This window comes from Dromiciops gliroides, chromosome 5 (genome assembly GCF_019393635.1).
Source record: "Dromiciops gliroides isolate mDroGli1 chromosome 5, mDroGli1.pri, whole genome shotgun sequence".
In the NCBI taxonomy this organism is placed as follows: domain Eukaryota; kingdom Metazoa; phylum Chordata; class Mammalia; order Microbiotheria; family Microbiotheriidae; genus Dromiciops; species Dromiciops gliroides.
Genome location: NC_057865.1, coordinates 179,845,184 through 179,864,174, shown reverse-complemented (window position 1 = coordinate 179,864,174; position 18,991 = coordinate 179,845,184). Strand labels below are relative to the sequence as shown.

The 18,991-nt window shown below is 34.9% G+C and overlaps 1 protein-coding gene across 1 annotated transcript in view; it reads left to right on the top strand.

The window, feature by feature from the left end:
- The window catches only part of ETNK1 (ethanolamine kinase 1), a 62,563-nt gene that overhangs the window by 19,421 nt on the left and 24,151 nt on the right, over positions 1–18,991 (top strand). The window contains exons 3-4 of the mRNA XM_043969348.1: positions 10,192–10,332; positions 12,052–12,194. Of these exons, the coding sequence (XP_043825283.1) occupies positions 10,192–10,332; positions 12,052–12,194 (284 nt within the window). The remainder of the gene's footprint in view (positions 1–10,191; positions 10,333–12,051; positions 12,195–18,991) is intronic.

Sequence of the window (18,991 nt, the reverse complement as noted above, 5' to 3'; positions counted from 1 at the left end):
TAGTTGTTGTCATTGTGATTTTTGTTCTGTGTTTCTTTGCTTTATTTACTATTTTCTCATCTTTTTTTGGTATTCTTTTTATCTCTGACTTAATACTCTTTATTTAATAGTACTTCCCCCAATTTCATGTAAATATAGTTTTCAACATTAATTTTTGTAAGATTTTAAGTTCCAAATTTTTCTCCTTTCCTTCTCCCTCCCCACGACAGTAAGCAGTCTGATATAGGTTATACAGTATATTCATGTTAAACATATTTCCACATTAGTCATGTTGTGAAAGAAAAATCAGAACAGAAGTGAAAAACTACAAGAAAGAAAAAAAACACCCAGAAGTGAAAATTAGTATGCCTCAGTCTGTACAGATTCCATAATTCTTTTACTGGATGTGGAGAACATTTTCCATCATGGGTCTTTTGGAATTGTCTTGAATAATTGTATTGCTTATAGGAGCTAAGTCTATCTTAGTTGATCATAGCACAATGTTGCTGCTCCTGTGTATAATGTTCTCTGGGTTTTGCTCACTTCACTCAGCATCAGTTCATGTAAGTCTTTCCAGGCTTTTCTGAAATCTGCCTATTCATCATTTTTTTTCATCTTTAAAAGCAAAGATTTGCTTTTTTAAAATTTCCCCAGCGGGGCAGCTAGGTGACGCAGTGGAAAGAGCACCGGTCCTGGATTCAGGAGGACCTGAGTTCAAATCCAACCTCAGACACTTGACACTAGCTGTGTGACCCTGGGCAAGTCACTTAACCCCCATTACCTCGCCAAAAAAAAAAAAAAGAAAAAAAAGAATAAAAATTTCCCCAAATTACATGTAAAAACAAATGTTCACATTGATTTTTAAAACGTTGTGTTCCAAATTCTTTTCCTCCCTCCCCACTACCCCTTAAGAACTCAAGCAAGTCATTGTTATATATGTGCAGCCATGCAAAACATAACAGACAAAAAACTTTAGAAAGAGGAACTAACCAAAAAAAAAATACTTCAATCTGTATTCAGCTACCATCATCAGTTCTTTGTCTGTAGATGGATTGCATTTTTTGTAAGTCCTTCTGATAGCATCCTGCTCCTCATTTCTTATAGCACAATAGTGTTCCATCCTAATCTCTGCTTCAAATTTTTTTTCAGTTACTATTGCTAACTGTACTCTTCATTTCTTATATCACGGTTGTATTCCATTACATTCATACATCACAATTTGTTCAGCCATTCCCCAGTTGATGGGCATCCCCGTATTTTCCAATGTTCTGGTGCCACAAAAAGAGCTGCTTGAAATATTTTTGTACATGTGGATTCTTTTCTCTTTTTTATGATCTCTTTGGGATATAGACCTAGTAGTGTTATTGCTGGGTCAAATGATACAGTTTGATTGCCCTTTGGCATAGTTCCAAATTGCCTTACAGAATGGTTGGATCAGTTCACAACTTCACCAACAATGCATTAGTGTTACAATTTTCTCACATCTTCTCCAACATTTATCATATTCCTTTTTTGTTATATTATCCAATCTGATAGGTATGAGGTTGTACCTCACAGTAGTTTTAATTTGCATTTCTCTAATCAATAGTGATTGAGAACATTTTTCATATGAATATGTATAACTTTAATTTCTTCATCTGAAAACTACCTCTTCATCTTTTAACCGTTGATCAATTGGGGAATGACTTGTATTTGTATACATTTGATTCATTTCTCTATGTGTCTGAGAAATAAGGTTTTTATCAGAAACACTAACTATAAAATTATTTCCTAGATTTCTGCTTTCCTTCTCATCTTTATTTCATTGGTTTTGTGTGTGCAAAACCTTTTTAATTTAATATAAGCAAAATTATCCATTTTGCATTTCATAATTTTCTTTATCTCTTATTGGTTGTAAATTCTTCCCCTCTCTCTAGATCTGATAGGTACACTATTCCTTCCTCTCCTAATTTGCCTGTGGTGTCCCCTTTATGTCTAAATCATGTACCCCTTTCACTTAATACTCTTCCATTACATTTGTCTGCTATAATTTTGTAAATTGTTACCTAGGTATTAAATGATAGCTCTGTCTCTCCCGACCCACCTGCCCTGCCATGTTAAATTTACCATAACAAAAGTTGACAAAGGTAAGAAAACAAAAGTAACTGCTAAATCTTAGAGGCACATGCTTTTATGATACTATTTTTTCCCTAGCTGATTGAAGCAACATCTGAAAACAATGGAACTTTCCATTCTTGTAGTATTTCAGTCTGGGTTCAGTTATTTTTAGATATGTGACTGTGGAAGTTAGCTCAGAAGTGGTACCATGAGTATATACTTCTCAAGTTTGAAAATTTTTGTTTTTGAGCCTTCCAAAAGCGTTTTTTCATGGTCTCTCGTTTAGGTTTCAGGAATCCATGAGATATCTTTCTTACAGCTCTCAATAAGTTGTTCAATTGTGGTATAGTTTGGTTCAGCCTATATATTTTAAATTTTGGTGGGGTGGGGCAATGAGGGTTAAGTGACTTGCCCAGGGTCACACAGCTAGTAAGTGTCAAATGTCTGATGCCAGGTTTGAACTCAGGTCCTCCTGAATCCAGGGACAGGGCTTTATCCACTGCACCACCTAGCTGCTCCCTTTTTTAATGAGAAACAGTAATTAGTGGCTTTCTGTGTATAAAGCACTGTATCAGGTAAGCACTAAGAGTCTTAAAGTTGAGATAAAAAATAGTGATAGAATCAAAAGCCTTAGTATATATAGTTCAGTGTTTCGCATTTCTGTTTCCTAAGAAAATTTTGTTATTCTTTACCAATTCTGTATGGAAAATACAGTTTTGCTGTTAACTGGAACATTTTTGAAATGTTTGAAAGGCAAATGGTCATATGTATACTGGTCTTACTCTGAAACCATAGAATTTTAGAGCTGGAAGGGATGTCACTGTCATTCATTAAAACCTGTGCTCCCAAAGGAATTCCTACCATAATCTGCCAGACAAGTGGTCATCAACTTGTGCTTGAAGACCTCCAGCGAGAGTAAAACAACTACTTCCTGAGGGAATCGGTTCCATTTTGGGGCAGGTTAAGGTGTTATAAAGTTCCTGACATCAAACCTAAATTTGCCTCTTTCCAACTTATCTCTGTTGCTCCTGTTTTTGCCTTTGGGTGCCGCAAATCATAACAAATGTACTTACTCTTTACACATGACAGCTCTTTACAGCTGTCATGTCTCTCTGGGTCTTTTTTTTCTAGGGTAAAAATCCTTATCTAGCTGATCTTCATATGACAGGAACTTGAAATCTTCACTAACCTCAGAGCTCTCCAGTTTATTAACACCTTTCCTGGGTCAGCTAGGTGGCGCAGTGGATAGAGCACCGGCCCTGGAGTCAGGAGTACCTGAGTTCAAATCCGGCCTCAGACATTTGACACTTACTAGCTGTGTGACCCTGGGCAAGTCACTTAACCCCAATTTGCCTAAAAAAAACAAACAAAAACAAACAAACAAAAAATCTTTCCTAAGCTGGAACCCAGAACTGAATGCGATACTCTGAACATAGTTTGTTCACAGCAGAATACAGTCTTGTAGGCCTATAAGCTGTGCCTCTCAAGGCAGTCTAAGATCAAATTAGCTTTTTTTGTTCTGCCATAACAAGCTGCTGCCTCACTGAGCTTGCTGTTTATTACTCCTCCTTTCCCCTATACTTTTGTTTCTATTGAATTTTATCATCTTAGATTTAGCATGTCTATAAATTTAAAAGAAATTTAGTTATATACCTTTAATATATATGATGCTTTGAGCTATGATCTAATTCTCTGATACTTTTGCCAACTCCTTCCATACATGCTCTAACAGAATGTCCACCTAATGTACATGGGGACTTTTCATGCAACACATGGACTACCATTAGTTAGCAATTGATCATTCTGGCTACTTGGCCAGGCTATGAAACTTTTAAGTGTTCACAATTAAAACAAAGTGGATTTAAAAGTGTGTTTAGATTGAGCTGTGGATTCTTGGAAACTAGGTGACCTAGGTTCTAAATATTATGTCCTGCTGTATGAACTTGGACACATCATTTGGACCTCATTAAGCCCCAGATTTTGCATATTTAAATTAAAAGGATGAGACTTAGATATTTTCCCCTATTGACTCTGACTATGAATGTGTACAAGTAACAATTATACTGTATCCATTTTAAAGAATGAGTGAGTCCTTGACAATTAACATTTCACAAAATGATTCCTACTAATTTTCTGGAAAGTGGTTTCTCAAATAGGTTGAAAGCCTTCTGAAGTCATATTTCATAGTGCAGAGGTAAACTTTACCACCTTAGTATTCATGAATTAATGGAATTTTAATTGAGCGGATGAGTTTCATTAATGACAAATGCAAATTAATGCACTTTTGCAAACAAAAACAACTGCTAAATCTAAGAGGTGCATGCTCATGGTACCATCTCCCCCCCAACCCCCACCCCCAGCTTATTGGAGCAGCATGTCTAAAAATGGTGAAACTTTCTATTTCAGTAGTATCTCAGCTGAGGTTCAGTTATTTTTAGATATGTGACTGAGGTTGGGGAAGGATGGAAGCAGAATCCAAACTATATGAAGAGGATGGTGGCCTCCAAGCTATCAAAAACCAGGAAAAAAGCCTGTGAGTCTCTTACTAAAAAAAAACAAAAAAAACCCCTAGTTCATTGAAAACACATCATTGGGGGCAGCTAGGTGGCACAGTGGATAAAGCACCAGCCCCTGGATTCAGGAGTACCCGAGTTCAAATCCGGCCTCAGACACTTGACACTTCCTAGCTGTGTGACCCTGGTCAAGTCACTTAACCCCCATTGCCCTGCAAAAAAAAAAAAAAAGAAAAGAAAAGAAAACACATCATTGCATTGTATAGTTGCTAAACAAAGTTGTTGAGCATTATAAAGAAAAAAACTTTTCGATCCTAACTTGCAATATCAATGAGATAACTCCTGATGAAGGCTACTTGTACAATTCTGTCCTGATGTGGATATGGAACTAATTCTCCTGCTGGCTTAGAACATTATACTCCAGACATTCCCCAGATGGCGATGCTAAGTTAAAGGGGCTAGGTTACCCAGGCTAGCTCCTAGAATCCACTGCTCTTTCTTCAACCCACTTGTTTTAACTGTGAACACCTAAAAGTTTCATATAGCCTGGCCAAATAGCTAAAGTGATCAGTTAATACACATTACTCATTGAAAGGACAATTACTGAAGCTGAAGCTTAAATACTTTGGCCAAATATTGAGAAGACAGGACTCATTGGAAAGGACCCTGATGTTGGGAAAGATTGAAGGCAGTAGGGGTAGGGGATGTCAGAAGATGAGATAAAGAGTGTCATGGAAGCAATGAACATGAATTTTGACAGACTTTGAGAGATAATGGAGGATAGAAGGGCCTGATGTCCATAGGGTCATGAAGAGTTGGACAGCCCTTTGCACAAGGGTAATATGAAGAGGGATGTAAAGACTCGCCAATGAGTTAGGCAGGCTGGCCCTTTTGTACTACTTATGTGTCCATACTAGGGAAGGTGGTAAGGGTTAGTACCTTGAGTAGCATCTCTGAGCCATAGAAAAAGAGCAACATGGTATTCATGACAGCTTCAAGGCACTCACCGGGGAGCACCCTTAACAGCTAGCCTTGCATTGTGCCCATGGACTAATAATAGGCCCTAGGTGGGGCTTGTTGCCTCCCCCTCCCCAACCAACCTCTACCTTGAGAAACCTCAAAGAGCTGTCTCAAAATTTTTTGTACATATGACTCTTTCCTTTCTTAGATCTTTTTGGGATATAGGCCTACTATTTCCATACTTATTCTTGGATCAAAGGATATACACTGGGAAATAGTTCCAAATTGCTTTCTAGAAAAGTTGGATCAATAGTGAATCAATGTGGCTCTTTTCCCATGATCCTCTAACATTTGTCTTTTCCCTGTTTATTTTTTTTTGCCAATCTGATGAGTTTGAGGTAGAATTTATACATCTCTAATTGTTGGTGATTTGGAACTTCTTTTTCACATAGTTTATGGCTAGCTTGGATTTCTTCTCCTGAGAACTACTTGTTCATACTCTTTAATCATTTATCAACTGGGGAATGACTTACTATAAATTTGAATTAGTTCCTTATGTATCTTTTTTTGTTTTGTTTTGTTTTGTTTTGTTTTTTTTGCAGGGCAATGGGGGTTAAGTGACTTGCCCAGGGTCACACAGCTAGTAAGTGTCAAGTGTCTGAGGCCAGATTTGAACTCAGGTATTCCTGAATCCAGGGCCAGTGCTTTATCCACTGTGCCACCTAGCTGCCCCAAGAATATACTTTTTTTTTTTTAGTGAGGCAATTGGGGTTAAGTGACTTGCCCAGGGTCACACAGCTAGTAAGTGTTAAGTGTCTGAGGTTGGATTTGAACTCAGGTACTCCTGAATCTAGGGCCAGTGCTCTATCCACTGCGCCACCTAGCTGCCCCAAGAATATACTTTTAAAATCAGGATATTTTAATCATAAATTTTTCATTTCAGCTTTGATTGTACTTGAACTAATGCTTACAATTGATTTTGATAGTAAAATGAAAATTCTCAAGACAAATTAGTGCAACAAATTCACCACATCATTCTATGAAACTTTGAAGGCAGTTAAAAATATTTTTCCTGGCAACCCACCATGCTTTCTTTTAAAGCGTGGATGTCACTAGAAATTCAACTTGAAAATTAAAAAGCACAGAAACTTTTTTAGGTTAATTTCAGAGGTCTTCAGTTTTTTTCATATTTTTTACTTCAACTAAGCCTTTATTTATAAGCAGCATTTTTGTCTAGGTGCCAATTTGATAGTACACTAAAAACTATCCTTGTTAAGACTGATTGGGGGAAGGCTAGCTTGCCTTAGCAAAAAAAAATTCTGAATTATAGGATCATAGGATTTAGAGCTGAAAGGGATTTTGGAGAACATTTAATTGTGTGCTTTTTTTTTTTCCTAGAGGAGAAAACTCAGGGAAGGAATTCTTATGCCCCATTCTAAATAATAACACTTAACTTAATCCATACCTTAATTCCCAGCCAAAATTGATATTCACACTCACAGTCTTCCTTTCAATGACCCTTTATCTTTTTGCCCTCCTGGCTGAACATTGAATCCCTTTTCTATAATCACCTCTCCATTCTGACTTGTATACCTACTTCCCTTCTTCCAATTGTGGTGGGCTGCTCCTGTGGGGCAGATCCCCCATTAACTGAATCTTTAGGAATTCTGGTTCATTTCACTTACCCTTCAGTTCAACTGCTATGTGTGTTATCTTCTCCAATAAGAATATGAATTCCTTGAGAGCAGGGACTGTCTTCCATCTATATCTCCAGTGCTTAATGCATAGTAAATACGTAATAAATGCCTCTTCATTAATTCATTCCCTTAACGTTCCTATATATACTTTAATGACCTATAAAGGATTGCAATATCTTCCTGGATTTACTTTAATGAAGAGCTATGAAGCAAGGCATGTTGGTGGGGATGGGGAGAGCATTTTTGTTCTTTTGTGTAGGCTAGACACCTTTGCAGTCTTGTCATTTAGTTTCCTGATGCAACCTTCTTTCATGTCATGTAAACATATACTTCAGCATAACCTTATTATCCAAGTTTTATTACAAGTTATAAATAAGTAAAGCCTTATAAATTAGGATTTTGAAAGAATTTTTTTTTTCAACAAGTAGTAATTAAAAAACACATAAGTGATGTACTTCAACTGAATTGTGCTGGTTGTAAAATATCTCTAGATAACCACTTGAAAATTTTCAGAGCACATCATAGGGTTTTTTGTTGTTAATTTTGCTGCTTAAGAATAGAGGGACAGTTAGTAGTTCTTCAATCTTCTCTAGTCTTAGAGAAGATTTTAATCTAGTTTTGATTTTTACCTTTGCTTTACCAAGTTGGTGACCTGGTTTAACAGCTGATTCTGAATTTTTAAACATTTCTCCCTATTTTAAAAAATTATTATTTATTTTTGACATTTTACAATTTTGAGTTCCAAATTCCCTCCCTCCCAAACTCACTGAAAGAGCAAGCAATGTTATCAGTTATACGTGTGAGATGATAATACAAAACATTTCCATATTAGCCATATTTCCATAAAAAGCAAGAAGAATAAAGTTAGAAAATTATACTTCAATTTGCACTCAAGAGTTCATCAATTTTCTTTCTGCAGGTGAATAGCATTTTTTCATCATGTGTCCTTTGGAATTATCTTGGATCACTGTATTGATTACAGTAGCTAAGTCTTTCACATTTGAACATCATTAGAACATTGCTATTACTGAGCACAATGATTTCCCAGTTCTTCTCTCTTCACTTTGCATTAGTTCATATAGATCTTGCCCCCCCTTTATCATTTCTTTTAACATAATAGTACTCCATCATAGGCCACAACTTTTCAGCCATTACCCAATTAGTGATCATCCCCTCAGTTTCCATTTCTTTGCCACCACAAAAAGAGCTTCTATAAATATTTTTGTACATATAGGCTAAACTATTTTCTATGATATGGTTAGGTTCTTGTCACACCCAGTGCATTCCAGCTTTCTTCTTGAAAAAAAAGCAAATATTTATAATACCATAGGAATGATGCTTTTCAAGGGTTTTTTTGTTTGCTTGTTTTAGTTTGGTTTGGTTTCGCCTCTCATTTTTTTGTTTGTTTTTTTTTGGTGAGGCAATTGGGGTTAAGTGACTTGCCCAGGGTCACACAGCCAGTAAGTGTTAAGTGGCTGAGGCTGGATTTGAACTCAGGTCCTCCTGAATCCAGGGCCGGTGCTCTATCCACTGTGCCACCTAGCTGCCCCTCTTTCATTTTTTAATCCTGAATTATGTTCTAACATTTTTTTCACCTTCTTCCCCTTGCTTTGGTTCATTTTGACTTAGACATCACTAAATATCAAGGTTAATGTTGGCTCAATTTGGGGACTTTTTCTCTTCATATGATTTCTTTAGTTTTTTTATCCTTTGCAGTAGATGTTCATGATAGTCTGTTTGCTTATATTAATCACAACTACTGCAAGATGAGATGAACATTTTTCTCTTTACTAGTCTATATTTGGTCCTTCTGTAGTTTGTGGGAATGTGTAATATTTTGAATTAAACATTTTTTGTGTATGTTGCTGAAAATCTGCTCTTCAAAATGCAAGATTCACTTAAAGTAGCTATTTTTCAAATGATGTAGAAGTGAAGTTTTAAAATTTCTGTTCGACCGTCTTTGTCTTTTAGTTGCAGTGACTCGGCTCAAAAGGATCTTTAAGATGTATCTTTGAGAAACATCTAAAAGATATATTACAACCACAGAATCTTTGAGATTACCTAGCTAATCCTCTTTTTTAAGAGTTGATAAAATTAAGGCCCACATCTGTTTTGTGACTTGTTTAAGATTATATTCTATAAGATTTTGCATTCCAAATTTTTCTCCTTCCCTTTCCCCTCCCCAAGATGGCAAGCAATCTGATATAGATTATATATGTACAATCACATTCAACATATTTTCACATTAGTCATATTGTAAAAGAAGAATCAGAACAAAAGGGAAAAACCTCAAGAAAAAAATTTTGGGGGGAAAAAAAAGTAAAAATAGTATGGTTCAGTCTGCAATCAGATTCTACAGTTCTTTTTCTGGATATGGAGAGAATTTTCCATTATGAATCCTTTGTCTTGGATCATTGTATTGCTGAGAGAGCTAAGTCTGTTTTAGTTGATCATAGCACAATGTTGCTGTTCCTCTGTACAGTGTTCCTGGTTCTGCTTACTTCATTCAGCATCAGTCCACTTAGGTCCTTCCAGGTTTTTCTGAATTCATCCTGTTTACCATTTCTTATAAGAGTGCAATAATATTCCATTACATTCATACACCACAATTTGTTCAGCCATTCCCCAATTGATGGGCATCCCCATATTTTCCAATGCTTTGGTGCCACAAAAAGAGCTGCTATAAATATTTTTGTAAATGTGGGTTCTTTTCCCTTTTTTATGATCTCTTTGGGATGCAGTATGCCACTTATTTTTAATCAGCAGTACACCGTAACTACTAAGTATATATAGGGCTTTAGCCCATAGAACATGTGAGTGTGCAAATATTTAATAGTCATAATTGAAAAAGCATAAAAACAATTGTATTTTGGTAACTGGTCTATAAACAATTTTGGTTTATTAAACTTTTTTATATATATTTATTTTGTTTTGTTTTTAAACAGGTTAATTGCCCGTCACCTTGCTAAAATTCATGCTATACATGCACACAATGGCTGGATCCCCAAATCTAATCTATGGCTAAAGATGGGGAAATATTTCTCTCTTATTCCCACAGAATTTGCTGATGAAGATATTAATAAAAGGTAAAAACTAGTGTACTTAAAATTTTGGAAATTATTTTTTGATTTTTGTGCTGACTTCCTATAGCAGAGTTTAAAAATTAAGCATTAGACTTCCTACAGAGGAAATCTTTATAGCATTTTGCTTTTGCATTTAAGAAAAATCAAGGATAATTCCTGACAACTAGATGGTATTGAAGAGAACTAAATAAATAAGAAAAGGCTAATAGGGAGGTAGTGATGAATATGTTCTTGGGATTCTCGTCAGTAGGAAAATCTGAAACCTGTATCTGTTTATCATTAACATCTTTCTCCAACATGTGCTGCATTATTATTTGCTTTGATTTAGGTGCCATGCCTTAATATAGAAATACTTTTAGGATTTTTAAGTATAGAATTTTCCATATTAGTTGAATTACTGACTCTACCCAGTCACCATGATATGTAACTATTTCTTTAGTTTTCAGTTGGCTTTATGGTGTTTAAAATTAAAATATTATCAAAAGCACATTTTCTTTGTGTTTTTATTATTTTTGTTGATCAAGTTTTAAAATATAGGTTATAATATACAAATATTTTGTGACATAGACACAGTGATATTAATCAACATCAAATCAGAAAATTTTACATTGAATTTAAATTTACAGATGCATTTAGGGGTTTATGTTTCCATGCTTCAGAGTACCCTGTATGGTCAATAGCAGCAAAGACAAGGAAGAAATAGATGTTCTCTTTCAAATGTATTAAACTGAGTAGAGACATACTGTTTATACAAAATACAATATAAATAGAGTATAAGCCAGAAGTTTTAAATTTCAACAAATAATGAAATTAATTTGTGCCCTAAGTGGAGGACACTAAGGTTTGTAAAATTTATTTTTTAAAACATGTTTTCTCTGTGTGTGTGTCTCTGTCTCTGTCTGTCTGTCTGTCTGTCTCTCTCTCTCTCTCACACACACACACACACACACACACACACACACCACTTTGATGAAGGCTCTTATGATGATGTTTTTCACATCTTCAGAAATGTATGTGTGTGTGTGTGTTTCTGTTTCTCACCCAAAAGTTGAATGATTTGGGATTTTTGTATTTGCATAACTATAGATTTATATTAATTGCACACCTTATAAAGGCAACTGTAACATGGTAGAAAAAGTCTTGTAATGAGAAAAGAGATCTGGGTTTAATTCCTTTTTCTAGAACTTTCTGTCCATGGACTAGTCACAGAACCTGCTTGAGCCTAAGTTTTCTCATCTCATAATGTCAATAACTTCAGTGACAAGCTGTAAAATGGGAATCATACCTGTATTCAGCACTTTCTTAACTGAATTTTTAGTAGCCTTAAATACGATATCATATAAAACACTTTACAACCCTTAAATCACTGTATAAATATAAGCTATTAAGCTTTTATCCATCCTCATTTTTGTGTTTTATCTGACAAAACATAGCATGTCATAGAATTTAAAACATTTTTTTGTTTTCATAGATATTTGTGTCATCTAAACATTCCATCCTATCTTGTATAATTTATAATTTTGCTGTATTAAATACAGAATTCTACTATATTTTTCTTGTCCTTTGTACTTTTAGGAGTAGCTAAGCTGCTATCCAGTAGACTTTTGTGCATGCTCAAACAAAAAGTTAATTCAATAATTGATTTTATGATTATTTTTTGAAAATTACATTTTGAAAAAGGACAAAGTAATATAATTTTAAATTATCTTTTAAACTTGAAAGGTTCCTAAAAGATGTGCCAAGTCCTCATGTTCTTCAGGAAGAGATGACATGGATGAAAGAGATACTTTCAAACCTGGGTTCACCAGTTGTACTTTGTCACAATGACCTGTTGTGTAAGAATATAATCTACAATGAGAAACAAGGTAGGTATCTGACCTGGTTGTAAGTAAAATTACTTATGCTACAGTCTAACTCTTTGGCTCTTTACCAATGCACATTATTTTAATTGAAATGCATGGATATAAAACACATGAAGTCTTATTTAATTGATAAATGGAAATAGCTGAGGTTAATTAGTATATTTCTGTCTATATTTGTATATAATATGTTAACCACGATTGAACTGAGCTGTTAAGTAGTTTGCATCTTAGAAATTGCCAGATTTTTAAACTTTGAGGTATTTAAAATTTTAATATTGTAAATTTAGTTTAAAACTTGTTGGATGCATGACTTACAGTGTCCCTAGTTGTAAAGAGGGTTTGTTTGTTTTTTTTTTAAATAAAATGTTACCTAGTATAAATTCATAGATTTTTATTTTCAACTTTGGGAAAGATAGCAGACTCAGGAGCAAAATGTATCTCTTGATTTCCTGTTAGCAGTTTTTTATTGTGATTTGTCAGGTAATTTGATGCTAGAGAAGAATCCTTAATGGTGAAGTAATTTACTAATACTTGTAGTTGATCATTTTATTCCCATCTTCTGAAGTATATAGGCATGTTCTCATTAAAGATGTTTGATAGTTTTTTTTTTCCCTTTGAGGTTTTTGTGAGGTAGACAATATGCTTCTTGGAGGTAGGATATTTTGGTTGTTGCTATATTATACTTTGTCATAGGAACCAACTTCTAGAATATTTGTATTTTTAAAACTCTTTAGAAGTTTGAATATAAAACTTCTAAGACTTAGTTGTATTATATAGTTTGGACTAAGTGGTTTGGGGTTAGTATTTTAAAATAAAATGTTTTGGGCAAAAGAAACTTGTGATCATATAATAGGTAATGATGCATCTGGCTGCATTTTATAATTAAAAAGAATGTTTTTGAAGATAGCTATTTGGTTTTTAATTGGCAATAATATTTTTGGAAAACCATATTTGTGGAAAATGACCACCTAGGGAGCCTTCCTGGTAAGACATCATATGTAAAAAAAGCCACCAATTTAAAAAATGTCTTTTCATCGCTTGTCATTTTTAAGTTGGGAATGTACTAATCCAAAAGTTTAAAAGATGTTCAGTTAGATGACTAAGTAAATCAAAGGAACACTGTCAAGGTTAGTTGATATTATCACATAGTTTTAAAAATAGATGTTTGGCTCTTCCCTCTGTGGGGAGGGACTTAACATATTTAGCTTTAAAAAATATTCTGGTAAATGCTATAATAAACTGGCTTTATGTATTTATGGGAAATAGGATTACAGTTTTACGGGGGGGAGGGGGCTGTTCTAACTTATGAATGTACATATACATGTATATGAAAACCTGACAGTGTTCTTTAAAATTGTATTGCCTATTAACCATGTATAATAGTTGTAATACACATAATTACACTTCATGTTAATGACCGGATCTCAATGCTGTTTGCAAATGAAAACATTGGTTTGCAATGAAAACAGTGTTTTATCTTAAATTTAGTGCAAGGCCTGTTAACCCATACTTTACATAGTAGAATTTACATTAAGGGGACTTCATCTTACATTTGAAGTGGAAACTCAACTTTATTTTTAACTAAAAGCTAACTTTAAAAAGTGAGTATTTGTTTCTAAATAGAGGTTTATTTTAACCTTTCCATATTGTTATTTTCCAAGTTTCTTGTGCTGTATAGTCTTTCCACAAAACAAACTTTTAAAAAATCAAGTATAATTGTGAACTATAAAATCTGAATACTTTTTCTTATGTATTAAAATATTTTCCCTTCTTTTTAAACACCCTTTGATGCCCTATTTATTTTCCAAGTAATATTAAAACACTCATATTTTAACAAAGTTTCCTTTAGGAACCACTCTGAAGGAATACTTAAATAAAGCTTTGCCTTTAGGAAAGATTTCAAAATCAGTGGCATTAGACAATTTTTCTCTCCCACAAGCAAAGAATCTAGATTAATACTTTTCTCACTTATTGTTTTACATAGTAATAAAGTTTTTGGAATATAACTAGCAACAGAACTGTATTTAAAATTTTTTAAATTCCCTCCCACTTCCCTGCTCTACAAAATTTGTTCCTTCTATCTTCTGTTTTGTGGGTGTCTTTATGTGTTGCATCTAAAGCTATGTCTGCTTTTTCCTTAACACAGTATCACAGTGTTCCTGGAATTCTAGATAAGTAGGAATTACTGAGTACCTTCTAATATTCTTGATCATTTGCTATCTGCCACATGATAAATCTGTAGATTAACATTAAGAAAGTAGTAGCTATAAGACCAGTACAATTCTGCAATCAATTATTAAGCACCTAGTTTGTGCCAGGTAACATGTAAGACTAGGGATTAAGAAGGCAAAAATTATAATAGTCCTGACCCTCAAGGAGCTTATTACTGGGAGGAAACAACATGTACACAGATAAGTAAATATAGAATATGCAAAATAATTGCCAAGTAATTTTTGTTAGAGTGGATGTGGGAGTGGTGGTAACAAGGGAAGAAGGGATGAGCAGGAGGAGAGAGGTCAGAAAAGGTTTCTGTTAGGAAATAGATCTTGGTCTGAGCCTTTAATGGAATTCAGCCTTAGTGAAATGGGAAATCATTCCAAACATGAGGGATATCATGCAAAGGTATCCAATGTGGAAGATGGAATGTTGGATAACAGGGTATTGTTAGTAGGTTAGTTTGGCTGGAATAAAGAGTACATGAGGAAAAGGGAAAAAAGTGCATGAGGGGAAATAATGAAAAATCAGTTGACAGAGATAGTTTGGAGGAAGATTGGAAAGGGCTTAGATAAAAAGGAGTTTGGAGACACAAAAGAAGTAGAGGAAGCTCTCTCATTTTTTCAGTAAAAGATAACATGAGAGTCTCATGCTCCAGGTTGGGGGGAAGGAATTATATGAGAAATTTGGAGGAGGTTTTAAACAGCTACTGCAGTGAATGGGATAGAGAATCAATTAGAGAGGAATGAAAGGATTACTTTGCTACAATGAAGACCCAGGTGAGATTCAGTAACAAATGTTAGTGGACCTGGTCATCTTGGTGGCATGGTTTCTTCTAGTTCAGTAGCGTGTAAAGAGCAGCATCAACTATAGATCATTATGCAGAGCCTGAGCAGTGATAGGTTGAGGAGTCAAGGGATTTGAAGATAGAGGACATTATTGATTTGAAAGAGTCGAGAGGGGTAGATGAAATAGAGTACAGGATGAGAATTAAAAATAGGTTTAAAGAGCAGCAAGACAGAGAAAGAAATGGAATGAAGTTATGATCTGACAACAGAATTATAGAGATTATGCTTTTAGAATTGGAATACTCATGGGTGGTGGTGAGATCAAGCAGCTGACTGTCCTGATGTGTGGCTGAGGTGGAGTGGATTATGTTATCATAGGTATTGAGATGGAGGAACTAAGAGATGATGATGTTTGTGAGAACATGAACATGCATGTTGAATTTTCCTAGTATAAGAAAAGGAGGGTGGGGTAAAGATGAAGACTGAGCCAAGTACTTCATGCTTTTAGAAAGAAGGGAAGATGGCCTGGCATTGGCAGTTGTAAAGGATCTTAGAGGTCCTTGGATTCTGCCCTTTATTTTATAGATGAGGAAACTAAGGCCCACAGAGGCCAAGTGACTTGACCCCCAAAAAATCACATAGGTCAGTAAGTTGCAGTGTTAGGATTTAAGGCCAAGTACTCTAATATTAAATGCAGGGCCACTGCCTCTCAAGGTTTTGTAGATCCTAGCAATTGTTTGGATTTGTGGTTTCTTGGGAGAAGTAATCAAAGGTGACTTGGAAGCTTCTAGTCTGGGTGGCAGTGCTAACAATAGAGCAAGTTGTGGTTTAGGGGAAAGAAGAGTTTGAAGCATCAGTTAAAAATAAATACAAGATAGAAGTTCTGATTAGAGGTTGAGGAGTGACCCGCATTGATAAGATAAGTAAAACTATATTTAAGTGGATGAAATTGAAGTAAGTTTATAGCTAGAGAGGGAAAGAGGGCCAATGGCAGAATCTGAGGGGTGCATTGACAGCAAATCTACTTTGGAAAGATGAGAGCCTATAAAAGTATCAAACAAGATGGAAAGTTAGGAGGAAAACCTGGAGAGAATAGAGTATTGGAAACTGAGTGTGGAGTACAGGATGAACACTATCAGGTGATTTACAAAAAGTTAAAATGATGAGTAATGAAAAGTGGCCATTGGATTTGATAAAAGAAAGATCTTTTCCCCCCCTCCCTTGGAGAACATATTTTCAGTAGACTGGTAGTAAGAGATTTCAAGACTGAAGATTTAGTTGACTTGCCCCCAAAGACTTAAGCCTTGAAAAGGTACACTTGCCAAATAATAATTAGAATTTTATAATGTTCCCACTCCTTAAAATTTTCTATATGATAAAGAATGATATAAATACAAAATAAATGAGAATTGCCATATTGATATAAACATGTTATTAAATCTGTTTTGTACAAAACCACAGTGTGGCCTATAATTTAATTAAACAAACATTAAGTATCTACAGTATGCCAGACACTATGTGCTAAGTACTGGGAATACAAAGATAAAAATAGAAATAGTTCCTGATTTCAAGGACCTTATATTCTACTAGGGGAAACAGCATGCATACAGAAAATAATTACAAAATATGTGTACAGACACAATAATTTTGTGAGGTCACTAACAATTGGGGGATCAGAAAAGGCCTTGTATAGAAGGAAATACTTCAACTGAACCTTTAATGGATATAGAGAGTCTAGAACGTGAGGAAGGAGAATATTGTATGAATGGAAGGACAATCACCTGTGCAAAGACACTCGTGCAAAGGCACCCGTGCAAAGGCAGCGAGGCAGACAGCAGAAGGTCATGTACAGGGAACAGCAAAGGACAGTTTGATCAGAACAGAGATTTTGTGATAGGGAAGTACTATAAAATTTGTCTTTAAGGATAGAAAGAACCAGATTGGGAGATAGTTGAAATACCAGTTTGGTTTTATTCTGAAGTTTCTTGAGTAGGAACTAAATTGGTTAGCTCTTAAGAGACTGTCATCGTGGCATACAGTGATAGCAAATTGAGTCAGGACAGCCTAGACTCAAATCTTGCAAGATCCTGGTAGAAGGTATTTAACCTCTCAACCTCAGTTTCCTATTCTGTAAAATGGGGTTAACCACCAACTGAGATTTATAGATACATATTTCTGTGTATATGTATATATGAGCTTTTGCAAACATCAAAGGTCTATATAAATAACTGGCCATTTTAATCAGTACTTTTTTTTTTTTTGGTGGGGCAATGGGGTTAAGTGACTTGCCCAGGGTCACACAGCTGGTAAGTGTCAAGTGTCTGAGGCCAGATTTGAACTCAGGTACTCCTGAATCCAGGGCCGGTGCTTTATCCACTGCGCCACCTAGCCACCCCCTAATCAGTACTTTTTAATGTGTACCAACCTTAGTTTTTCTTTTTCAAGAGATAATCTCTTTCGGGGTTTTAGATCACATTTGGAAGTAGCCTGTATTTAGGTAATATAATCATTTTGGTTTTTGGCTTCCTGATTTACTCCAGACCTAGTTTTCCAACTTCTGAGCCTTTTACACTGTGACACGCTAGTAAACATCCTTAAATTCTCAACCTTTCCTTGCTTGTTGACAGTTAATACTAACTTGAATTTACATTGTTTGATTACGAAGTAGTTTCACATTTGAACATTTAACAACCCTGAGATGATAGAATAAGAGCATTCTCTTTATTTTAACAGGTGAGGTAACAGGATTAAAAGTCAAAAAGAGTCTGCTCCTGACTACCAGTGTTTCTTTGTTCAAGTCACTTATTTTTGTTGGACCTCATTTTTCTCATCAGTAAAATAAGATGATTTCTAAGTTTTCCTCCGTCTCTGAATCTATGCTTTTATGACTTTCTCAGGGTCACATAGCTAAGAAATAAGGAAAATTGGGCTCAAACTCAGCTTGTTTGACCCCAGTCCAGAGTTTTTTCCACTAAAAGCATGTTTCCCTTATGGACAAGTCAGCAATTACTGATTAATCTTTTGGGATGTTGTTATTCTTCAGCATTTTGTCAGAATGACCTAGTAGCTTCTGAAACTGTTAGTAAAGATGCAGAAACCTTAAATTTTTAGAAAATTTCACCTCAGATTTTATCTGTTGACACACAATAACATGTCTAGATAATGAAGATCAGATCAAAGATTTTTAATTTCATTTTAAACCAATAAACATTTATGAAGCAAAAAAAAACATTTATGAAGCACCTACTTTGCACAAAACACATGCTGGGAAATATGGGTGAAAATAAAAAAATTGCTAGGAAAAAAAGATATTTATACATTTCTTGGTTTTAACAGTGTATATAGAAGTTGGAGATGAGGCTTATTGAATGATTCATTTTCCTTGGTTACAGGTCTAAATTCTTGCCACTCTTGTTACTGTTGAAATTCTTAGGCCTGTCTTCAGTTACCAAAACTTAAAAAACATTTTAATGTAAAGAGCCATCTTTTGTAGAAAAATGGTGATTTTATTTTTACTGAAGTTAGTCTTTATTTTTGGTAACTTACATTTCATAATTGCTTAGAAGATAAGAATCCCAGTAAGATTCCAGAATAGCTGGAACAGCATAAAACAGAGAAAAACACAATCATCAGTCTTGTACTTAAAACCTATACTGACTGATCCTAGTGAGAAATGAAGCAAAACAGAAAGATTTCATTCTTGTACTTAGAAACTAGTGAAATCAGTCCTAGAATTATAAATGTGTCTAGTCCTGTTTACTTCTACTTCGCTAACAAATGAGACTCATTGTAATTGGA